Source organism: Lagopus muta, chromosome 1 (assembly GCF_023343835.1).
Source record: "Lagopus muta isolate bLagMut1 chromosome 1, bLagMut1 primary, whole genome shotgun sequence".
Taxonomy (NCBI): Eukaryota; Metazoa; Chordata; class Aves; order Galliformes; family Phasianidae; genus Lagopus; species Lagopus muta.
In genome coordinates, this window is record NC_064433.1 from 190,552,493 (window position 1) to 190,569,665 (window position 17,173).

Genomic DNA, 17,173 nt, shown 5'->3' on the forward strand with positions numbered 1-17,173 from the left:
CCCTCAAGGCTTTTTCAATGAGAGCTTGCCATGAACTTAATATACGAGGCTCCCAACATTGGATAACTTTTGGTTTTCAAGGAAATAGAAAATGCTGCTTTTGACCTAAACATCCCTTCAAGGACAGCAACTGCAGCATATGCAAGACTGCTACAGGATTTGTCTGCAGCTGTGTGTCAGTTTCTGGACAGAACAATAATTCTTAAGTTCTCTGCCCAAGCCAGGATTTCTAGGTCACAGATTTCTTGGGCTCCTTTGTTCCCATTCAACCTTGCAATTCACCTCCCAAATCAGTGTGAAACTTTGAAACAGAAATATGTATAATTACATTATTAACCAATTACATAATTGGAAAACAACTGTATCTTTAACTAATTATTTTAAACAACATAAATGAGAGCAAATCACCAGTGATGTTTTCATGGGCCTTTTGAAGGCCTCCTTGAACATAAAGAAGGTGTTTTTAACACTGTCTGCAGAGTAAAACAAATAAATGAATAATCTTGCTCTATGATGCTGAAGTGGTGTGCATTTGGGCTGTTGCTTCCACACTAGAGAATTACTGTGATTTGGGCATCTTAGAAATTTGTTGGAATGGAATCAGAGCGATCAATTTAATTATATGTTTTTATGCGTGGAAAAGAATTATGCAAGTAGCAGTGGAAAGAAATCCAGAAACCTTCTTTGTCTTTATTCATTATGGCATGCTACAAAGGAGCTCTTGTTCTTCCCATTGCCTTAACATTGGCACAGCACTTTCCAGCTTATGCTGAAGGTATTCTCCAGTCTCATTAAAGATGGCCAGCAATTTATTTGATCTCGTACTGAGTGATCAGCTGTATGTAAGTCCTTTTCACGGGTTAAAGGCAATTATTCTTTCTTCTCGTGGCAAAGAGCTGCTAAGGATCCTCCTCCAGTGCCTTGAAAGAGCAGGCTCCATTACTGAGCATTTGAAATTTGAGATAGGAGGGGGAAAAAATTCCATCAGCCTAGCTGAAAAGTGAAATTACTGAGTGAGTTTGCTGTGAAGCATATCTATAACACAGTGTATCTTAAACAACTTATTTCTTATACTGTATATTATATTGCCTTGTATTCTCCTTGCAAGTGATGCACACCACTGCAGTGTGCTTTCTTTAAAGTGAACAGAGTGCTCCTTGGTAATAACAGTTGTCAAATTCCTTTCTCTTCTACATTTCTTTTATTATAATTCACTGCGTTTCAAACCAGTTTAACAGTCAGAGCTGATAATGCTTTGCATTGTACAGAGTGCACTGTAATTCTGTAAGACTCAGACTTGTCTATAATGATAAATGAAAACAACATGGATGGCCATTACACAGCTGCTATGGGAAGAGGTAGTAAGGGAAGAGAGGAGTGTTTCCCTTAACCATGTTCATAGCTCTTCCTGCACATACTCAGAGCCAGGAGCAAAGCAAAAGAAGCATGTTGAATTCATCACATGCCCAACAAAGAGGAATTAAGCTGTAGATGGGACTATTCCTCTCATATTCATCCTGCATAAAAATGTTCATTGATTGCTTTCGTGAGGGGCAGATGAGAAGCCCTGCTGCTCTCACAAGAGGATGATGTGCAACAGTGAAGGAGAGAAATCTGAATTGAGTATGTCCTTTCAGGTGAATTTCACTGAAAGCAATTGTTGAGAACAGAATTTCAAGGGACAGTGGACAGGAAGGTGTTGCTTCTGAGGGCTTCCATGGACAAATCAGAATAGAGGACAAGACAAGGCAAAGGTGGCAACTGCAGAGAAAGGAAAAGGAAGCAAAGATCTTCAGAGAGGAGCCGAAGGAAGCCTGGAGAATAGCAGTTACCAAAGCAGAGGCTGTGGAGGCTGGGGTTGGTCCCTGATGCCTTCTTTCACGGGGAGCCAGCTCTAAATCTTGCCGTTCATCCCACCCTCCTCTGCCTGACTTTCTTCAAAGTTAACTCAGATTATGCAGTTAAAATTCTGGAATCCACCATGCCACAGCTTGAGCTTGTTGTCTTCCTTTTCTCCCCTTGAGCATCACTGGCTGGAGCCCAGGAGGATCCCTCTCAATATCAGAGTTTATATTTAAAAACTTTTGTTACAGAAAGCTTGGAAAGCCAAGAGGCATTGTGTGAGATGATGAATGGAGTCCAGCAGAGGTCATAAACATGGGCTGGAGTTGCAGCTGATGGTATGACTTGAGCTAAATCGGGGAAATGGAATCAACGTGGCATTCTGGAGTCTGAGCAAAGAAAGTGAAAACTGTAAAGCTGAGAATTACAACAGCAAAGCAGGGGGGTGATTGGTGTACAGCTAAGATCTGCAGCAGAGGCTGTGTCGAGACAAATATGAAGGCTGGCAGCAAGTCAGGAACAGCGATAAGCAATTTAAGGTCAGTGGTGCTGCCAAAGGAGACACCAGTGCATAGGGAAGTCAGAACGCAAGAAAGGTCTGAGGTTAGTTAGTGAAACAAGTATTGTAGACACAAAGCAAAGAGGTGCTCTAACTCAAGAGCACTGTTTGTTTTAAACATTCATAAGAGAATGCAGTTGACAGCTGGATGTCTTCCCTGTAAAATAATTGGTTTTGGCAAAGAAAAGAACAACATACCCCACTGAAAGAGTCTGTACAAAGAATATAAATCCCATGCTGGACTCCTGTGCTCTTTTTTGAAGTGAGAATTGTGTACAGTTGTTTTTAACGTGATTTCTATCATCCTTCCCCAGCATCCTGTCCAGTGCTGTGCAGTGGGAATGGGCAGTACATGAAAGGGAGGTGCTTGTGCCACAGTGGCTGGAAAGGAGCAGAATGTGACGTCCCGACCAACCAGTGCATCGATGTCACCTGCAGTAACCATGGGACGTGCATCATGGGGACCTGCATCTGCAACCCAGGGTACAAGGGCGAGAGCTGTGAGGAAGGTATTTGCAAGATGCATTCAATTAGCCTTTGCTTCGATTGTCATTACGTAATTATATGGATGGAGGCAATTCACAATGGGTCTGGCACTTAAGCAGAACAGTAATAGGCACCTTAGGGATACAATAGATGGATGCAACATAAAAATGATATGTTGAAATAACTTGTCGTTAGATATCATATTTGTTCAATAATTCAATGAAAAGCCATCAAAAGCTTCAGACAGACAAATCTAGTTGAAAGACCAGAACACCTAATCATACGTTCAGATGTTCTTATTAAAGCATCATTTCCATTTACACATCTGAACATGTAATTACTTTTACAGTGCTTTCTTCTCTGTTGTGCTATGCCAAGTGATTTCAGTTGCTTGCATATACAAAATGGTGGCATATGAAAGTATTCGGTTCTTTAAAAGCTTAAAAATGCTCAGGACTTGAATTAAATTCTGCTTCAAAATCAGATATGATTTTAATAGCTCTTTCATAGCTTTATGTACATATTTTTTTTCTTACATTAACCCCCAAACATTTTTCATTTACATTTAGATTCGTGACTCAGAAATGCAATGCCTTTTAGCTCTTATCTTTCGTCTATTTGAGCAGGAATAGGAATTTGAGCAACCTGCCACCATAAACCTTTATCTTCCCCAGTCTGTGACTGCTTCTTATTGCTAACTGAAAAAGTGGACAGTTTTGTAAGCGTACAAAGCATTTGGACAGTTACAAGAATGCATCCGAAGGTGTCTGATTTACAGAATATTCTTTGGTGCTTTAGAAAAATGTTGTCAGAATTCTATACAGAGGACCTGAAAGGTAATTATGTTTAAATTATGCTTCTATAAATACAGCTAGAAGGCTTCTGCACCGCCTGCTAGAGTTGAGACATCAGCTTGATACATGTGTAAGAATCATTAGATCTTGAATTAATTTATAGTTGTCCCCATGCATGTGAGATAAAGATTTCTCTGAAATGGCTTTTATTTTACAGACGATGGAAATAGGCTGAGCTGGATTCAGACATTGGAATGGCATCTAATTCTTTTGATGCATTTTGTGTGTTGGAGTGGGATGTTTCTGATGTACCACGGCTTCTGTGTTAGAAATACACACATAGTGTTAGAAATGAAGACAATATCAGCTCAGTAACTGTAAGCCACCTCCTGAGAAAGCTGCACTGTGGATTAAGAAGGCACAAATCAGTGAAGTCATGGGGCATTCAAACCCTGAAGATGGTGTCTACTGAAGTGCCTTTATAACATCTCCACAGATCTCATTATTTACAAGATCATATCTTTACTGAATAGACAGAAATGAACAGATACTCATTTTGCCTTCAGCAAGTCATGTTGCATGTGTGTAAATCACACAGTAAAGTTTGTCCTTTTTTTAACAGGAGCCTCTTTTCCCTGGTCGTGTTCAAGCAGAAAAGTCAGATAGGGCTCCGCTGTTCCATGCTGTCACTGTAGTAGGTGACAGCATCAGTCCCACTAGGTAACAACCTGAAAAAGAGCATAGAAAACATGATTTTCCTTGTGAGCTGTTTGGGGTTTCTCTAACTTTGCATTTGTTTCTCATATTCCAGGTCTAAGTGATATTGTGTAGTGAGGAGGGGTGGTAACTCAGTAATACACCATGCAGAACTCTTCACAACATACATACATTTATATATACAAATTTATATTTATTTAAATCTATCCAAAAGTTGATTTATTCCATTTTTTTAAATTGTTTTTACTTTTTAATTTCTCTTCTAAAAGCCACCATCTGGCATCGATTACGTTGCAGCTTCACTCCTTACTCAGTATTTAGAATGGGTTTTCATTCCAGCATTTCTTCTTTCTTTTCTTTTCCCCCCACAGAAGTTCAGCAGTGTTTATAAAACACCGGCCAACAATCTTACAGGAGTTTTTCTTTTCTCCTTCCTCAGTTTATTGGCCAATATTTTATAAGGCATGGGCTAAGCCAGCAAGATGTTAAGGGAGGGGAGCAAATTTAATCAGTGAAAAATGAGAAGTTACTCTTTGGGTACTGCAAAAAAAAAACCCTAATAACTCGTGTGACCAATGAAGCATGAAGCATATTGGGGAAAAGTGTAGAAGAGACTCTAGCCTTGCCTGCTGCATGATTTATCTTCTTGGCAAAGGTTCTGCACAAGGTTGAACTATAAATGGGGCATTTTCTAACCAGAAATGAGACCATTTGGGACATTTTCCAAGCAGCAACACAGATATATGTAAAACTTTTGTTTTTTAAAGTATAGGAGATTTTGTCAGCTCTGCCCTCCTGCCCTCATCTCCGCTTCTCTCAGGGGCTTCTCTCCTGAGCAGCTAAATTTGTCAAGCAGAACTCCCTAAAAATATAACATTGTACTCCAAAGCCACTAAGTAATTGATGAAGAAGAAAGCAGAAGCCCCTAATCCTGTCCCAGGGCCCTTGTGCTAGTGCAGAAAGCCTAAAGAGATACAGCTAGTGAGACTGAGATTAAAGTAGCCATTGTGTGTGACATTTTCTGAAAGGGCTCATTTCAACATGAAAAATGGCCTTGGGATTATGATAAATGGGGGGTTCTGACATGCACATTCCCCTCCTATAATCGGCTGTGCTGGAGCCAGGCTGGTGGATTGTCTGCCTCCCGTGATGGAGCCCTCTGTAAAACTCACCTTTTTCCCAATTGACCTTCCGAGGGGATGATGAATTGCCTGGAGGTAGCCTCTTGTCAGTTAGCCTGTGATCTTTGTTCCCTATGTTCAAACCATCTGCTGAGAGCCTACGAGGCTGCTAGTTCCTTTCTTAGTCCTTATCCTGCTTATTACTGCTGAGAAAGAACGGGGCCAGGGCTCCAAGGGTCTCATGCTAAAATTGGCACCTAGCTCCCAGCTCGCTAGCACTGAAGGAGATTTATAGACTCATCCTTTCCAGCCTCTTACCATTTTCAAGAATTGTTCCAGCTATGATCAGGGCTCCAGGAATCAAAGGGAACTCAAAATGCTCTCGCATGCCTTGGGATAGTAATTGCTGAGCCATTACTTGTCAGAGCAAGGAGGTTTTGCGAATCCAGAGAATTATCAGAGCAGCTGTTGTGTTTCTTTTTAAGGTTTCTGGATCTTAAGCAGGTCACTGGGATTCTTATTAGCTCTTGCAGGAAAAATAGAAGCTGCAAACCTGCTGTATGTGCAGTGGCTGGGTTCTGCTCTTCTGCATTTGAGCTGAGCAGCTTTCCTCCTGCTCCAAGCCAGACCGACACTTGTCACTGATCCCCAGGGTACTGCCAACGATGGGAAGAATTGCTCTAGGTTGTCTTACATGCTTTTATATATAAACAGGTGATCAACTCCTCCGGTTCTTTTTTAGGAGGGTGTCTGATGTGTTGCATGTTTTGCTCTTGCTGGTGAAATTGTTCTGTGGGTAGAGGAGCTGACAGTTGCCTACAAAGCACATAACTCAGGACATAAGGACCATGCTGCTGTACCTTGCACCCAACTGAATTCTCTCCAATCTCCTTTGGGAGGAATCTTCCTTCAGGAGGAAGTTTTTCACAAAGGGTGGTGAGGCACTGGAACAGGTTGCCCAAGGAGGTTGTGGATGCCCCATCCCTGGAGGCATTCAAGGCCAGGCTGGATGTGGCTCTGGGCAGCCTGGTCTGGTGGTTGGTGACCCTGCACACAGCAGGGGGGTTGAAGCTCGATGACCACTGTGATCCTTTTCAAGCCAGGCCATTCAATGATTCTATGACTCTGTGATTCTGTGATTCTACGATTCCTTTTTAAAACACCTCTTCTTTAAAAACAGAAGCCATTAAAAAATGCACTCACTGAGCAAAAATAGAAATAGAAGAATACCAATGCACAATAGAAAATATTTTTATTTTATTTCTTACTCCAAAAAAAGAGAGGATATGTTTAACCTTAAATGAATGTCTATAAAACCTGCATAGATCTCAGCATATTCTTCAATTTAAGCATATGTTTTGCTGAATCAGGGCATAAACTTCTGCTGAGTCCTTCTGTAAAATTCACTCAAAAAACTAGAGCTCAGCTTTGAATTCATTAGTAAGTGTAATTTAACATACTCTAATAGAGTAAGTGGAGATGCAATATGTGTATAAGAGTATTATTCTAATCTTAATTGATATTAGCCTGTTCTTACTTGGAAGGTCATTTATTACTGTCGGCCTGAATGAAAGAATGCATTTCATCGTATATTTTTGTCTGTTTTTCATGTGTTTTAGAATCATAGAATCATCGTTTGAGTTGGAAAGAACTCTTAAAGGCCATCTGAGCCAACTCCCCTGCAATGAACAGGGGCACCCATAGCTCCACCAGGTGCTCAGAGCCCCAACCAACCTGACCTTGAACGTTTCCAGAGATGGGGCATTTAGGTCTTCTTCCAGTTTGGGGATAGTATCTCCTTGAAGCATCTGTTTTGTGCACAGCGTGGCTTTGCTTTCTGCTTGGAGCCTTGAGATAACTGTAGAAACAAGCTTCTGTAGATCGCAAGCAGGTCGTTTCTTTTTCTGAAATTTACTCCTTTTGTCTGCTTTCCTTTTTTCTTTCTTGCCCATAGTGGATTGCATGGATCCTACCTGCTCAGGACGAGGAGTGTGTGTGCGTGGAGAGTGCCACTGTTCTGTTGGCTGGGGAGGAACCAACTGCGAGACCCCAAGAGCCACGTGTCTGGACCAGTGCTCTGGTCATGGGACCTTCCTCCCCGATACCGGCCTCTGCAGCTGTGATCCTAACTGGACCGGCCACGACTGCTCAATCGGTAACGTCAGCGATGACTGGGGTTGTTTTGGAGGTTATTTAAACTTTGTAAAACACTCAGACTCAGGTCTGCAGAAATAACGCTACAGACGCGTTCCTGTGAAGCTCATGTAGGGCACGCCTGGAAGCAGAAATGCCGTAGCTCAACTACATAAATAATTCTGCTTCTATAGCTGAGCACAGAGCAATATAATAAATAACCCCATTAAAGCCACGTAGGCTTGCTATAGTATGTTATACTGCTATGCATGTAATTGATGGTCTGCATATAACTGCTTGTTCTGGTGTTGGTTTTTGATGAATCCTCAGAGCCAACAAAGGTTCTGTTTTGATTTTTAGGAGATAGCTAAATATTCTTTAGGTTGCTGTAAACAACAAGAAACCAGATCTTTAGATCTCTTTTCCCTTCAAGGTTTAAGTGCTGTGATTTTCTAAACTCAACTGGAGCAGGATGAGTGTCCCATGAGGTTTGTATTAAAACATTGTAAGCACCGTCCCTTATCGAGTGAATAAGAAGTTAACTGAGTAGAAGGATTGGACACCACAAGCACCAAGAAAGCAGATTTTTATAGGCAATTTTGTGTAAAGGTCTCAAAATGTGAAATTCCTTCATTCCTAAATGACTGTTCCTAAATGAATTGTCTAAATGGGCATCATGCTCAAAATCTGCATCTGGTATCTGAAGTGGAGGCTAAGGAAGAAGTGTTCAAGAGCTTTTCTTTTTTACTTCCAAATGCAGCTAGCTTTTAGATGCCATACTGAAGAATGCTATAATACATTAAATAATCAGAGCCTATAGGGCATTAATCTTTTGGCTTGTGAATACTGTGCTCACAAATAAAAGACTGCAGCAATATCAGCTTCTTTACCTTAAATAGATGGGGTGGAACTAGGCCAAAAATCCAGGGCAGCTCTGGCTAGGCAGTGAAATGGAATGAATTTTCACACACACACAAAAAAAAACAACTATTAGGAGACTGAGTGTAGTAGAAAAATTGCACAAACAACATTTTCACTGAGGAATTACTGTAATGTGTATAAGAAACCAGGTTAATTGCTTGCAAGTATTGTAAGAAAGTGACTTCCAAGGATAGGGCAAACTGAATAAGCTCTTGAAAAGGATGTGAAAAAAAAGCTTCTGTACAATAATCAGTCAGGTCATGTTAGGAAGCTTGTCATGTGGTAAAATTGACTGGGCTGAGGAATACAGCAAAAAGGAGTCCTCCTTGACTGGGGCTAAAACTATACAGATCAAAACTTCCACAAATACAGAGGGGGAAGCTGTTTTGCATTGATAGGAGGATACATTTGGTGTCAGACTTTTCCCACAGTAATGTCTTCAGTTCCATACTCTGTGAAGTGCATTTATAAGACCACAGGAAGGGAGAAGGAAGCAGTGTATTTCTAGTGATTTCATAGCATGGTTCATAATTGAGTCATTATTCTGAGTTTATGTGGAGGTTTAGGGGTTACAGGGATGGATTTAGAAAAATGTTCATTTCTACACGCAAATAGAACTTGCTTTCCCATTGTTAACCTGCAGGGTCGTGTTCAGATGATTTATAAGCTTTCTTTATACTACTTTTATAAATCCATCTAGTGCAAACTTTCTTTGGCAGTGTGAGGTTATTTGAGACAAACTTGAGCATCATTCCAAGACCTTTTTCCTCACCAAGCTGCTTGTAACATTCAGGTTATTGTGCCTCACAGCTAAAATAACAGCTAAGGTGATTTGTAAACTTCCATTTCTAACCCAGACCTTTCTACTGAATTGATGACTTGATTTGAAAGACAGATTTACTCACAGGACGTGTAGTACCCTTCTTGCATGATTAAAACAGAGTGAGCAAGTGTGTTAGTACATGTAGAACCGGTGCCCAGAGTGGGCAGTAGGGGGTCCTCGAAAGAGACTAAGAGAGACAGACTTTATTGTTCTGTAAAATAGGTACAAATCGTGGAAAAATTATTAAGTGAAATACTTAAGTACTTGCATAAATCAGCCCCAGCTCAGCAAAGCAGTTAGAATTGTGTTTACTGCCAGTGAAATCCATAGGACTGTGCCTACAGTGGGTTTTCCAGCTCATAACACCTTCAAGTCAAGGCTATTAGCTATCTGAAAGGTACGCTGTGTTCATTTAGGAGGTATCAGCCAGTATGGAAGGAGATTGGAGAAAGTCTTTGGATCACAGACTCGTAGAACATTTTGGGTTGGAAGCAACCTTAAAGATCATTCAGTTCCAACCCCCTGCTGTTGTCAGAAACACCATGTCATTGTCATACATAGAAAGTAAGACTAGGCTATCTCTGAACCTTAGACTCCATGTTTCCATTAAGGAGATGAGTTTCACCTGCCTTTAGAAGCAACCTTAGAGAAATACAGCTTGCTGCATGAAACCCTTTATTTTTTTCACATAATAGTAATACTAGATTCTTCTTTTTCCTGCTTGTGTATCTTTTTTCATTCCACCTTGCCTTTCTCATCACAGACAAGCTGTGCAACTCAATTTCTCGCGTGTTCTGCTCTACAATGTATTGCAGAAGTAATAAGGTGCCTTTCTAAATTATTTTTTTAGCATTATGTTTTGTGCCCACTGCCAGTACATCCATAGCACCACAGAATTTTCAGTCTAGAAAAATGCTTCCTGAGCATGCTTCCCTTTCTCATACAAGGCATAGAGTCCTCTTCCCCTCAGTATGCTGTTCTTCTTTGGTAGATTGCCTAGTATAAAGTCCTTTAGTGAAAGGTAGAGAGATGAGTCCAATGAGAACCTGTATGCAGATGAAATGGGCATTTTGAGTTCTCTCTAGAGAGAATGAAATCTCTTACCTTTTGCACCCTTGTGCTGATGTACAAGCAAATACAGAAAGGTCCTTTATAATCCAGTTCAGCTAAAAAGTCAGGGGCAATGCTTAGCACAAGAAGGCCAATTGGGGAACCACTCATCTTAACCCCTTTTTAGCCTGCCATTACAGATCCTCTGTATCTTCAGCTTTTGTCATGCTATCTCCCTTCACCTCTTAATGAGCCCTAGCAAAGGACTTTTTCCCCAAGCATGGCAGCTAATAAAGCCATTATAAGGCAGCTCTTTTAACATCATACTGTCTGGGTATGGCAAGAAGAGGGAAATGCCCCTGTGCTGAAACATGAAACAGAACCTAATATGTAATGGAGTCTCAAGCTTGACCTATTTAAGCTGGACCAAATATTTGTGGCTAATCAAGAGGAAGCAAAACACATTAAAGCAAGACATTCTTGCTGCAGGTGAGTCATAGAATCATAGAATCATAGAATCACCAAGGTTGGAAAAGACCTAGAAGATCATCCAGTCCAACCGTTCACCTATTCCCAATAGCTCCCACTAAACCATGTCCCTCAACACAACATCCAGCCTTCTCAGTGATGCATCAATACAATCCCAGGCCCATCAAAACAGTATTATGTTTGGATCCACAATCATACTTACAGGAATTATGTTATCTGATGTTGTCCTTTGCTTTTCTCAGATTTAAAGCAGATTATTTGGCAGTTGACATTTGGCATGCAAGATACTTGCTAGAATCATCTGAAAATTGATTATACAAAGCATATTACAACTCTGTGTAATAAGTATACTGGCTATTTTTTTCTGGACAGTTGATAATGATTGTACATTGACCTGTGTACAGACAAGGATTCCTTCTCAGTCACTCATTCACTTTTTACACAGCTGAGATTCCTTAAAGAGCAATAATAGGAATATTTCTTGGTCCTGAATTGTCAGGATTGATACAAAATCATAGGCTGTACGTTTAATGATGAGAGTTGGCAATGGAAACTGGGATTTTACTGGGACTCAACAAAAAAAAAAAAGAAAGAAATTACAGACTGATAAGTCTAAGAGAGCATTCCTGCACAAAGATTGAGGCTGAGTTCAGATGCTTGTATCCCATGAAATTAAGCAGTTTGATCCCATCCAGCGCTTCTCTCACCAGTTCTGCTGCTGCTAGCAGTGTTTCTGAGTACATGTCATTTGAGTTTATGACTGCCCTTGTTCTCCTCTGTGATTTTTAGGAAATACTACTGTCCATTGATTTGCTGCCAGACTTCATGAGGTCTACACTCACAAAGATATTTACACATTTACAATTTACCGTAAGAAATGCAGATTCTCTAACTGTGATGCAGTGTTGCAGAGAACTTTTTCTCAGCTTCTGAGTTACTCCAGTGTCTAGAGATGTGTCTTCAGTTTCCTGGGAGAGAATCCCAGTGACCAGGTCACAGAATCACAGAATCACAAGGTTGGAAACGATCTGCAAGATCATCTAGTCCAACCACCCTCCCATTCCTATTAGTACCACAAGCACTAAACCAAAGGAGGGCAGGTCAATGCAGATGCTATAGGCAGTCATCATCTCAAAGCGAAGAATGAACAGGGAGGAGCAATCCAAAGGGATGACAGAGATTTCACAGCCTGACTCTTAGTGTTCATCGATCATTTTTCCAAAGCACTGAGTGCCGAAGCACGGTTTGAGAGGGAGACAGATCTTCTCACCATCTCCCCTTAGCATTTCTTAGTGGTCTGACCACCATGCCTGGAACAGAAAATCTGGAGATCAGGGCTAAAGGGTCTCAACCCTAGCTCCCTGCTCATCTGAATTTGTTTTCTAGGTCTTCAGCATTCAGTTAGGATTTATACATTTCACTTCTAGAGATGACTGCCAAAATTTTAGGCACTTATCCTAGCCACACTTACTGTGGCTGGAAATGTTGTAAATGTCCTTGATGTTTTTTGATGAAGTTCAGTTTCATGCCGTCCCCTGCTGCCTTAAAACTTCCTTTAGCATTAACAATTTAGCAGAACAGTTGTCCTAGAGAAGAGAAACATATGCAGAAGACTGTTCCAATTGTAGTTAAGTGAAAATCCTTGAAAGAAAGCTTAATTGAGTCCTCATTGATTTAGCTGCCTCCATATCTGGGTAATTCATGTTCCTTTGGAGCTGTCTGGTTTTCAGTTTTTGAGAGCTCCTCAGTTCTGCCAAATAACTGCAGAAGTCACAGCAGGCATCATGATCACAGATTCCTCAGGAGAGAGGCAATTACAGAGCTGTGGCATTTAACATTAAAAAAAAGAAAGAAAGAAAGAAAATTGCCTCTTTAGCCTACGCGACCTGTTAAAAAACAGTAATGATCGCATCTGCAACATACTGATCAAACTATTTGGATGTTCATAGCCAGAGGGTTGGTGACAATGGCTCTATGTCCAGGTGGAGGCTGGTCACACGTGGTGCCCCCCAGGTCCATCTTGGGACCAATGCTCTTTATCTTTATCATTGACAAAGATAGTGGCATTGATTGTACCCTTGGCATGTTTGCTGATAACACTGAACTGAGTGGTGCAGTTGACACAATACAGGGGAGGGACACCATTCAGAGAGAGCTGGACATGCTCGAAAAGTGAGCACACAAGAATGTAATGAGGTTTAACAAGGCCAAGTGCAAGGTACTGCTTCTTGGATTGAGACATTCCCAGGTATGAGTACAGACTGGAGCCCTGCTGAGAAAGGCTTGAGAATTCTGGTGAATGAAGAGCTGGACATGAGCTGGACAGCAGAGTGTGCTTGCAGCCTGGAGTGGCCAGCACTATTCTGGACTGTATCTACAAAGAGGTGGCAGAGGACAAGAGAATTGAGCATGTTCAGCTTGCAGAAGAGAAGGCTCTAGGGAGATTTTGTTGTGAACTTCCAGTAATAAAGAATACTTTAAAGCAGGAGGGATACTGACTTCTTCTGTGGTCTGATAGTGACAGGACAAGGAGGAATGGATTTAAACTAAAACAGGGGAGATTTAGGTTAGATGTCAAGAAGAAATTCTTTACTTGGAGGTGACGAGACCCTGGCACATCTGCCCAGAGAGACTGTGGTTTCCCTATGCCTGGAAGCATTCAAAGCCAGGTTGGATGGAGCCCTGGGCAGACTGATTTAGTGGTTGGCAACCCAACCCACAGCAAGGGGTTGGAACTGAATGCTCTTTAAGGTTGCCTCCAACCTGGGTCATCTGTGATTCTGTGATTCAATGGTTTGCAGATATGCCTAGATAAACCCAGCCTCTTTGCAGTGGGGAAGCAGTGCGGGTCTCCATAGGGCAGGCAGAAGGCCAGCTATTTATCCACCAGTTGAAAAGCAGTCCTCCATGGCTGTACTGCTTTTCACAGTCTGGAAAGTTGGATCAAAAGTGAAAATAGCATGGTGCACATACCCATCTTTCTCTTTGTAGGGAAAACACTTTAAATTCATTGCACAGCACGTTGAAGTCAATGGAAAAGCTGCTGCTTGTAGGAGTATGGGTCAATTCATGCCCCTTTACAAGTGATGTTTAGATTTAAGATTTTGTATCAGCTAATGGTAGTGGCTGGAGTTTTTAGTACTAGTTTTGTTGTAAGAATTAACAGTGGAGAAAATATTTTGGAAAGCACCCAATAGACTACCATAAAGTTGTGCAGTTCATTGAATTAAGAGTATTTTCTATATTCTAATAAGTAGATAAGAAGACCAAAAGGAATGAACTTTTAAAGAGGAAAGCCAGAGCAAATGCATCTTTATTTCCCAGTGCCTTTTCCCATCTGAAATTGTGCAGATTATTGCATGCCCGTGCACACATACACACAGAAAAATAGTTCTCATATATCTTACCAGACAACATCATATCCCATTGGTCAAACAGCAAGAGGGTTAACACAATATGTGTGATAAAAATTGATTTCCTTGGGCTTATTGGTGTCAACCTTACAAAACAAAGTCTCATGTTAAATTCATGTCATGCCCAAGGCCATCAAGATAAAAAATCCATCCTCAAAAAATGTTCACATAATTCCCCCTCTTGAACATCATTTTCTTCATTTAGGGGTAAGGATGTCTCTGTAAAAGCTGGGTGTTACATCAGCTGTCACATGGAATAGGTCTGTTCCTCTCTAAATGAGGGTTGCTCCCCATTAATGCCTGGGGAGTCACTGGTATGTCTTTTTCTTAGGTTTAGAATACATACAAGGGAGAACAAGAGAACTAAACTTCAGAATATGCCATATGAAACTGATGAACATCCACGTATTTTAGATCTTAATGACTTAAGGGAAAGATGAGCAACAATCTGTATGCCAGTGTAAGTGATCTGCCTTCAGCTCATATCTCTTGGAGTTCAGTGAGAAACATTAATCTGGGGCAACTGAAATTATGGGCTTCAAAAGTAGACTTCACTAGATAGCATCAAAATCTGATCTGGTTCAATACTCAAGTTGCAAACCTATTCCCAAAAGCCTTACTTTGTCTCTTAATAGTCATTGAAAGCCAGGAAATGTTTTGTACCAGCAGAGATTTCATCCTCAGCCTCCCAGAACCATAGCATGCTGATTTGTGAACTTGTGATCTTCCCCATTTTATTTGTGTGCTGAGAAGTTTTCTCTCTGAGGAAATAAAGTATGTGCAGCACTGAGCTCATACACAAGGCTATCAGAGGCTCTGCTTTGTGAATTGGGAAGGAATAAGTGAATTGCAAAACACAAAAGTGTTAACAAGAAACTCATCGTTGCACAACATAAAGTGTTTGATGCCATTTGGATTTTGAGTGCAGATTTTAACCTATCCATTCCCAAGGTGAACTCTCCCTTTAAAGTCTTGAAGAGTTTTTATTATTAAAAATAATAATTTAAAAAAAAAAAAAAAGCCAAAACATATGAAATAAAACTATTCAGGAATACCCTTTCACTCCCTTTCCCTGTGGTGTAGAGACCCCCATGTGGTGGAGAAAAAAAAAGGTAATACTTGAGATGAGCTGTAGTTACTTTTGCTGGGAGTCCACTTCTTCAAAAAAAAGTCAGAATATCTTTGTGGTTGGTAGATGAAAAAAAAAAAAAACAACAAAAAACCCACATGGGAAGGTGGGGGAAAAATCTCCCAGTAAAACAGAAAGTAGAACCATAAAATCACCAAAGTTAGAAAAGACCTTCAAGTTTGTGCATCCAACCTCCACCTACCACCACCATTTCCCACTAAACTGTGTCCCTCAGTACAACATCTGTGTGTTTCTTGAATATCTCCAGGGATGCTGACTCCACCACCTCCCTGGGCAGCCCATTCCAGCACCTGACCGCTTGTTTGGAGAAGAAAGTTTTCCTAACATCCAACTTGAATCTCCCCTGGCACAACTTGATGCCATTCCCTCTAGTCCTATCTCTAGTTACACAGGAAAAGAGGCCAACCCCCATCTCACCACAACCTCCGTGCAGGTAGTTAAGGTCTCCCCTGAGTCTCCTCTTCTCCAGACTAAACAATCCCTCAGCTGCTCCTCGTAAGGCTTGTACAGCTTGTGTTTCAAACATGAATTTACACTTACAGCCTGATCGTTGAAAAATAGGCTTAGCTCATTCCCGTGGGCAGCCAGAGATCCATCAAACTTCTCTCATCTTTGGGATCTGTTTAGAATCTTACTTCTAGCCACTTCTCACAGCAGTGTTGATACAGGGACCAAGGGAGAGACTGAAGGAACTTAAAACTTGCCTTCTAGCTTTCGTTTCAAACTTGGCCAAAAGCAGTGGAAGTGGTGAAGTCATCGTCTGTCTCTGGCCATTAGATCACAAAATGTTTGGTCTGATTAGATCATGTCTCAGGCTTAGAACAGTGTAGGTTCAGTGGTGTGAGAAGCAGTCCCAAGTCTTCAATGACCTTAGGCTTCTTTCTCTCATATCAGTTCTTCTAGCATCAGTTCCAAGTTATGGACCCCTCATAGGGCCATAGGAATCTGTTCCATTTTTCTGTTTATTTTCTACGATAATTAGAGCTAATTCCCAGCACTCCAGTTTTAGTTCAACATTCTTTCCTATTTCCAGTGTGACCTCAGCAGTCACACCATGAGCTCAAAAGTTCTTTTATTTGGATCAATTACTTTCTGTGTTGTGGACTTTTCTGGCTGAAAACAGCATGATATACCAGACCATGTTACCCAGGTTAACTTGGGTAATATAAAGAATAAAGGATTTACAGCACCACAACAAGCTGCTACATTCCATGGCTAAATCAAGTCAGTGTTAAAACTGTGTTTTGAGGATGGCTAAGCAATCTGCTTGATAGCTTGTATCAGTGAAAACGTATGCATCTGTGATGACCAAATTTTGGCTACTTCTCTGTTTTTGAATGGAGGAGCCTTACGGTTTTTAGACTTACATCTTTTGACCATATAGATGTCCTCACAGTTTTGTGGGTCTAGAGCATGGCTTCAGAATATTTCCTCTTTTGATAATGATATTGCTGGCATGTTAAGAAGATGGATACTTGTGTGTAGTCATCTACCCTGATGGAGTTAAATCAAGACTCTTCCCTTTAACTTCACTTATTTGTCTGGGAAAGGATGGTCCTACCTACCATGGCATGGCTTCTGCGCTGGCATTAAGTCAGTTCCATGTTGGTGGTAGTGGTTCCTGCCACTGTGACCCTACACTCTGATCCTACTGGAGTTCATGTTGTCTAGAACA

General features: G+C 41.0%; 1 protein-coding gene across 1 annotated transcript in view; it reads left to right on the top strand.

Moving 5' to 3' along the window:
* TENM4 (teneurin transmembrane protein 4) overlaps nucleotides 1-17,173 on the top strand; it is a 1,593,907-nt gene that overhangs the window by 1,440,264 nt on the left and 136,470 nt on the right. Inside the window, exons 22-23 of the mRNA XM_048933792.1 lie at nucleotides 2,716-2,910; nucleotides 7,474-7,674. Of these exons, the coding sequence (XP_048789749.1) occupies nucleotides 2,716-2,910; nucleotides 7,474-7,674 (396 nt within the window). The remainder of the gene's footprint in view (nucleotides 1-2,715; nucleotides 2,911-7,473; nucleotides 7,675-17,173) is intronic.